Source organism: Myotis myotis, unplaced genomic scaffold (assembly GCF_014108235.1).
Source record: "Myotis myotis isolate mMyoMyo1 unplaced genomic scaffold, mMyoMyo1.p scaffold_m19_p_17, whole genome shotgun sequence".
Lineage (NCBI taxonomy): Eukaryota > Metazoa > Chordata > Mammalia > Chiroptera > Vespertilionidae > Myotis > Myotis myotis.
Genome location: NW_023416321.1, coordinates 18,043,900 through 18,051,705, shown reverse-complemented (window position 1 = coordinate 18,051,705; position 7,806 = coordinate 18,043,900). Strand labels below are relative to the sequence as shown.

Here is a 7,806-nt window from a genome sequence, read left to right as displayed (position 1 = left end):
TGAATGTCGCTTGAAACTCCCAGAGACTCATGATTAAATTTAAGTTTTTCCCTCTCCCTGGCCACTGAGGCTAGAGGAGACTGGCTGAGGGCTCATTCCTTTGTGAAAACTCTTGAAAAATATCTTTCTGGCTGGTGCCATTATTACTTACCAAGAGGAGAAGCAGCCTAGAGCAAAGCCAGAACTCAGAAGCAGGCAGGAAAAGCTATCACCCATGTATCCTTACATCAAATGATGTCTGTAAACAGAACTACACCTCTAATTAGTCACATCATTTTGGTTCATTGGCAATGTAAGAGCTCCAAATTGGAAAACAATACATAGGCATGGTAAAGTAAATGGTGGAATTTAATCTTTATTTACAGGAGACTGCAAGATATGAAATTCCACATAGAAGAAACTCACTGAGAGTAGAAGCTTCATACAGTATGTACAGTTTGGAACTGTTCAAGTATAGATTCGTTGTAAAAAGTGCTACAATAACAAACCACATTTAAAAAGAGTTCTTAGTAGAGAAACAGTAAGACGTACTTATACCAAACATAGTACACAACAAACAACTTTATGCCTCAGTTGTACAATCTAAAAGTTAAAGGTCCCAGGAGTGCCATCCTGAACTTGGAATGTATAACCTTCAGAGGTAGTTTCTGGCACAACATTTTGATCTTCCTCTTCCTGGAAACATTAAAATAAATAATTCCCATAAATATGGCATAATAAATAAGTAAATATTCCCATAAATATGGCATATCTCTAAGTAGTAGCCTGCCTAGAAGTTTGTATTTACTCTTAAGGTCTTCATCTGCATATTTCACCTTTAACCATATACACATTTGAAATAATGGAGGGAGGGTGGGTTGCTGAAACTTGCCAGTTTATTAGTACCTGGGAGGGGAAGGTTCTGAATAGGTTCAGAAATGCTACTATGATAACAGAAAAAGAGAGATTTCTTCTCTACCTATCACTTTAATAGGCAAGGGAAAAACTGCTTATTACGCCCAGAGTATAGCTATGGGGTTGGTTGACTTCTCTACTGACTCCTACACAAGCTTACTCTCAAGATAGTTCTAAGACTCCCAAGGCCATTCATTTGAAAGTAAATTGGTGATTTTTTTAAAATCTCAAGTTAAAAAGATATCATGATAGGCCCGACCAGTGTGGCTCAGTGGTTGTGCATCAACCCATAAACCAAGAGGTCACTGGTTCACTTCCTGGTCAGGGTACATGGCGCGTTGGGCTCTCAATCCCCAGTAAGAGGTGTGCAGGAGGCAGATCATAAATGTTTCTATCTCTCTATCCCTCCCCCTTCTTCTCTATAATCAATAAAAATAATTTTTTTAAAAAACATATCATCATGCCAAACATTTGAAGAGCAAATATATACATTATGTCCCACTTACACTGATATTTTGTTATATTTAATAAGGATACAGGGTTTATTGAAAAAGTATGACAAAAAAAAAAAGTCCATAGGCTTGACCTTAGATGTCCCTTTTCCAAGTTCTTAATGGTAACAGGTTACTCACCTCTACAGAAAAATATTTCTCAATCAAGTTTAGTGACGCTTTGTACACCGACTCATTTTCATGGTTTTGTAGAGCTTCAATTTTGTCCAAACCTCCACATTCTTCAATCATTATACTTAGTTTCTCAGTTTCACCTAATTTCTCAGCAGCCTAAAAAAATTCCAATCTATGTTTGAGTACTATTATCAGACAGAAATAAACACTTGACACTTCCTTCAACAACCCTACAAGACAAACACTATCTCCATTGTACGTTTTTTAAAAATTTAAGGTGATCAGATATGTACTTGCTCTCAGCAACTACTTCTATAGCGTTGAGCTACAAAGAGTTTTGAATAATTCTCAGCCTTTTCTGTTCATCACCACCTGGGCAACTTTAAAAATGACACTATATCCAGGTTCAACTGGTCTGTAATGGAAACAGGAAATTTCTGTTTTGTAAGAGCACCCCAGATAATCCCATAATGCAGTCAAGGTGGAGAACCAGCCCGGCCCGTGTAGCTCAGTGGTTGAGCACTGATCCATGAACCAGGAAGTCATGGTTCCCTTCCTGGTCAGGGAACATTCACAGGTTGCAGGCTTGTTCCCCAGTAAGGGGGGGGCGGGGGGAGCGGCGGCGTGCAGGAGGCAACAAATGAATGAGTCTCTCTCCTCATTGATGTTTTTCTCTCCTCCCTTCTTCTCTCTAAAATCAATAAAAATATCATTTAGATAAATAAATAGCCTTAGCTGGTTTGGCTCAGTGGATGGAGCATCGGCCTGCAGATTGAGGGGTCTTGGACTCAATTCTAGTCAAGGGCATGTACCACAGTTGCAGGCTTGATCCCTGGCCTGGTCTGGGGGTGTGTGAGAGGCAACCTAGTCCATGTGCCTTTCACATCATTGTTTCTGTCTCTCCCCCTCCCTTCCACTCTCTAAAAATCAATGGAAAAATATCCTCAGGTGAGGATTAACAAAAAAATTATAAACAGTAAGCCAATTATCATCAGACCCAAACACAAATGATATCTTGATAAGACTTACCTGAAATATATTTGAAATGGCATCCAGAATAACCAGAATAATTTTGGTATCTTTCGCAGTTAAGAGGTTCATCAGTGGTTCTATTATGCCACAATGAACGAGGTATACAATTTGTTCAACTGTTCCACCACTTGTATAATTGGTCACAGCCCATACAGCTTCCTTTTGTGTCTTAAAGTCTGCCTAATAAACATAAGGAAACAAGTTTATTTCAGAATGGTTGTAAAAAGAAGATTCTAAAAGTACTGTTTTAGAAAAAGTGACTATTGAACCTTAAATGAAAGAGATTACTGGCCATTTTAGCAAAGGACTGTAAGCAGAAGCTAACATTAGTACATTAAGAATCCTATCAAGCACAGCTTTTCCAATTGCCTGTCCATAAACACTAATAATCCTTTGATTAAGGCCTAAGACTCCATTACCTTAGAAAGAACAACAATGAGGAATGGGACTAATCCATGATTCACAACTTGCTGTATCTGGTCTTGGCGGCCAGCTGTGATGTTTGACATTGTCCACGTAGCTTCCTTCTGAATATTAGTTTTGGAGTTCATTAGTAGGCTGGGAAAGATGGCAAGTGCTCCTGCATCTATTACAACCTGCGTCTGTTCATCTGTCCCAGTGACAATATTTCCTATGGCTCTGAGCGCAGGAGTCTAAAATGGGGGGAAAAAAGTTATGCTGACAGTTATCTTTTATTTTTTCCATATTGCTCAAAAACATTATACCCCAAAAGTTTTTTTTTAATTTTTTAAAATATATTTTATTAATTTTTTACAGACAGGAAGGGAAAGGAATAGAGAGTTAGAAACATCGATGAGAGAAACATCGATCAGCTGCCTCCTGCACACAGTAGGGACTGGGGATGTGCCCACAACCAAGGTACATGCCCTTGACCGGAATCGAACCTGGGACCCTTCAGTCCACAGGCTGACGCTCTATCCACTGAGCCAAACCAGTCAGGGCTACCCCAAGTTTTGACAATAGGCTTATCATGGCCTAAAAAGGCAATGTCAACATTAATATCAACTGATTATGTTCCTTATGTTTTATGTTCTCATCTGAAAGTTAGTAACTTACCACAATTGGCAATTCAGTAGCTCCTAGGAGCTTCACAAGTTGGGGCACAACTCCTGTTTTCACAACCATTTCAATCCGTTCATTTGGACCATCAGTAAGGTAGGAAATGGCCCAGCAGCTATCTGCTAATACTTCTGGATCATCATGATGCAGGAGACGAACTAAAGTAGGAAGAATCTGCTCAACCGCATCTAATGGGGGTACAGGATTCTTGTTGCGACAAAGGTTTGAAAGTGTCCAGGTCAGATTACGTAAGTAACCACACTGCAGGAAAAGAAAAATGCAATGAAAAGTCCTGTTTTCTGAGGTGGTGGGAAAATTAGAATCAACAAGTGAGTAACTTACTGCTAAAGATGACATATCAGGAACTGCAAGAAGAGTCAACAGTGGGTCAACTGCACCATACTTGATAACCAAGTCTCGGAAAGCTGAACCATCACCTGAAAAAAGGGCAAAGTTAATCCTATCTACTTTTCTAGTACCATCAATGGTCAGTTGAGTGACTCAGTGCACCAATGTCTTAACATAAAGACAGTACTCTCAGAAATTCCCTAACTTACTTAGATACCACTTTCACACCTAATAACTACTGAAAGAAAGCAAGTTCAAAACACAAAGGTCACTTACTTATACCAAGCACTTACCCCAACCTTAGCATGATTAGAGACATTCTGTCAAAAGAACTTAAAATGCCAAGTACCTGCAATATTTCCTAGAGCCCATACAGCTTGTTCACTGATGTGAGCGTGGGGAGATGCCAAGAGAGAAATGAATGCTGGAATAGCACCTCCATCTACTACAGCCTTGGTCTGTTCCGAAGTCCCGGAAGCAATGTTAGTGAGGGCCCAAGCAGATTCAAACTGGATGGGACTACAATCAGTTCTGCCCAAGAAGGACACAAATTTTGGGATCAAACCAGCCCGGATTATGTTGTCTATGGGTGGCTGTTTTTCCCTAGAAAGCAGTTTCCTAAGGGTGAACAAAAAGATAAACAAAAGTTGAAGGTGATTAACAAATGAAGTTTGTGTAAAAAGCGATTAAAAATGCAATTCAAGGATTTAGAACTTTAGACAGCCTTTTACAGTGAAGCACTAAATGCTCAGATATCCTGGATTGTAAAAGGAGCTAAACAGATTGGCTGCATGGTACTGCCATATGTGGTGTCTTTACTACCTTTTTTCCAAAATAAAAATATTACCAGTAGTGTAGGTTACCCTCCTCTACATCCCTGCAGAAATCTACTTTAGATCTTGTCAGTTTTTTTTAATCTCTCATTGTTCTTTTAATTTGTATTTCTCTGACCAAGTAAGGTTAAACATCTTTTCCATGCTTGTCATTTAGATTTCTGCAGTCAAGCTCCAGAAATTAATCCTTTCTGTGATGGATGTCACAAATATCTGTGTATGAGAGATAAGTCTAAGTATACGAATTTTCTAAATGGATGTGCCAATCAAAAACTTTGTAATTTTCTTTAAAAGTACACCAAAAGTTGCCCTAGCTGGTTTGGCTCAGTGGATAGAGTGTCAGCTTGCCTGCAGACTGAAGGGTCCCAGGTTCGATTCCGGTCAAGGGCATATGCCCGGGTTTCGGGCTCCATCCCCAGTTGGGGGCATGCAGGAGACAGCCAATCAATGATTCTCTTTCATCATAGATGTTTCTATCTCTCTCTCCCTTCCTCTTTTAAATCAATAAAAAATACATATTTTTTAATTTAAATTCTTTATTGTTTAAAGTATTATGTCTCCTTTTCCCCCCCATTGACCTCTCCCCAGCCACTCCCATCCCCCAGCACATGCCCTCAACCCCCTACTGTCTGTCCATTGGTAATGCTTATATGCATGCTTAACCATTCATCACCCACACCATCTATCTGTCTTTTTCCCACCAAAAACAAACAAAAATCTAAAAAAGCTAATTTCTAGGGTTACCCATGCTACAACAGACAACACTTACCTTGCAGCCTGAGTAGCTTGGAGCTGGCTTTCCAAATTGTTGCTATTTATGCCTTTGACAATGTCCTCAACAGACCAATTTACAGTGCCCTACAAAAGCAGTGGAATTTTGCAAATTATCATTTTTCAGATTAAATAAAAATAAAATCCCTTATTTGCCATTTTTTGATTTATAATCAGTTACTAAGTGTTCATTAGCCCTACATTTGTTTGCCTGTTAATTAAATATCAATTATATAAAAGAGTCTCAAACAAGTACAAAAAATAGAGACTAAAAAAAGAAAAAAGGTAGGAATAGGCCAGAAAGTGGCTCTGGACACACTTTCAGTTGGTACTGGAATGAGCCAAGTTATGTTACTGAGCTGGCAGCTGTAAATGCAGGGAAACTTACTAGTAAAAGAGATCGGAGCTAAAGACCTTGCAATCAACTTGAGTAGATTATGGAGAGTGGGTAGGAAAGAACGAATTCAGAGCAGGGGGAAAAAAAATCTTCAGATTTTATAGTTAAAACCGTAACACTAGCAATGTTTTTAAAGACTGAAGTCCCATATTGGCTTTCTGGCTTTACCATAATTCATAAGCTAAAATATATTTTTACCTGGTTGTTGCGGTTTTCCTGCAGTGGAGACGTAGCATCATCGGGAAAGGAGCTCACATTTCTCCTTTTCAGCATCTGGTCATCCTTCTTAGCTTTCCTCAGCTCCACATTAACTTCTATTCGGCGCCGCCTCATTTCCTTGGAAAAAGAGAACATGTCATTTCACCCACCATTTCGGGTTTTGTTGCAAAATGAGGGCTTTCTTATTATTTCCAAATTCCCTCAGAGTTTTGATCCCTTCCCAATCATCTTCCCATTTTAAAAATACCATGTGATGGGGGGGATGAGGAGACAATGGGGGGATAAAGACACATTTGTAATGCCTTAATAAGAAATTTTTAAAAAAATACCACGTGAAAGCAACAGAAGGTACTCACTGTACTGTCTTTCCCCTTGTTCTTGAATCTGTTAAGGCGGGCAGCTGGCGAATTAGCATTCTCGTTGGTGGACATGGTTATGAGACAAAGGAAGAAGCTCTAAGACAGAGGGAGAGAAAAAGAATTTCCCTTTTTTATCATCTTGCTTTGTCAGGAAGAAGAGTGTTGATAGCTATTTCACATTCTTTTTTTCATACCAATTCTTCGAAATCTTGCGTGTCCTGTAAGCTCACAGCACAGCTCAAGGCTGGGACTTGCCACAGGCGTTTGGTAACTACCCCACGGGGCAGTGCAGCTCTACACTCTGCCACATGCAGTCCCCAGATAGATAACTGAAGACAAAAAACGGCGCCTACAGTTAAAATCTATGTCCGAGGCGCAATATCCAGAGCCTCTGGTCTCTTAATGGCCAAAATAGGCACATTCTTCACATTGAGAAGTGAAAGAGAAAGTTGGTTCATTTTTTGCGTTGTCTCCCATAACTCCTGTCAACCCTGAAATTCCGCGAGCAGTTCTGCATCTTCAACATCCCGCTAACATTTCCATTTCCCTCTCTAGGAATTTCGAGGGAATGCCCTCCATTAGGCTCCTATTGGCTGACATCATTCAGACGCGGATACTTACGAGCGCTCTCCACACGATGACAAAATTTACTTCAGTCTTTCCGACGTATTTTTATTCCATTACGTTAGTTCACAAAACTGACACAGCCAACCCAAAGCCTACGTTTTGAGAGAGAGTTCCAATGGCCACCTCCACCTCCAGTCTCTTCCCCTGCCCCCCCCCAACAGCCCCACACACCCCCCCCCCCCAACACACACACCCCGGAATATGCAGTGGCCCCCGGCTCCCTCCGGGACTTTGGCCCGTGGGCCTCGCTCTGATTCTGCGAGTCGCGAACCGCAAAGGCTCCCGATGAGGTTGTCCGGGCCCAAAGCCCTCGGACTCGCCTCGCACTAACAGCCTCCTCGTCAACGAACGACGCCCAGGAGGCCTGGTCATCGAAGGAGGCCGAAGCCAGGCCAGGCGTGTCCCCGGGGCCTCCCCTCCCGCCACCCGTCAGCAGAGCGCGGCCCGCGGTCCCGCCGGTACCGTTCCGGCGGGGCTGGGGCCTGAGTTCTTACCCACACGGCCGCTCAGGCTTTCACAGGAGACCGTGAGCGGAGGACGGGCTGCGGTTCGGTTGCTCCGAGAACGTCGACAGCGGCTCAGCTCTCAGACGGTGTGGCTCGCGCAGCCGGCCGGCGCGA

The 7,806-nt window shown here is 41.7% G+C and overlaps 1 protein-coding gene across 2 annotated transcripts; it reads right to left on the bottom strand.

Moving 5' to 3' along the window:
- Window positions 1-330: 330 nt before the first annotated feature.
- KPNA2 (karyopherin subunit alpha 2) lies at window positions 331-7,806 on the bottom strand. Of its 2 annotated transcripts, XM_036340668.1 has the most exons (11): window positions 7,681-7,806; window positions 6,557-6,655; window positions 6,180-6,317; window positions 5,583-5,671; window positions 4,330-4,598; window positions 3,975-4,069; window positions 3,630-3,893; window positions 2,972-3,205; window positions 2,550-2,732; window positions 1,527-1,676; window positions 331-675 (listed from the first exon to the last, which is right to left on the bottom strand). In XM_036340668.1, the coding sequence occupies exons 2-11, from the start codon at window positions 6,629-6,631 to the stop codon at window positions 583-585; spliced, it is 1,590 nt and encodes a 529-aa protein (XP_036196561.1). In that variant the 5' UTR covers window positions 6,632-6,655; window positions 7,681-7,806; the 3' UTR covers window positions 331-582. The 2 variants fall into 2 exon arrangements, with proteins under 2 accessions (XP_036196561.1, XP_036196562.1); XM_036340669.1 differs by lacking the exons at window positions 5,583-5,671; window positions 7,681-7,806 and having other exon boundaries at window positions 6,557-6,645.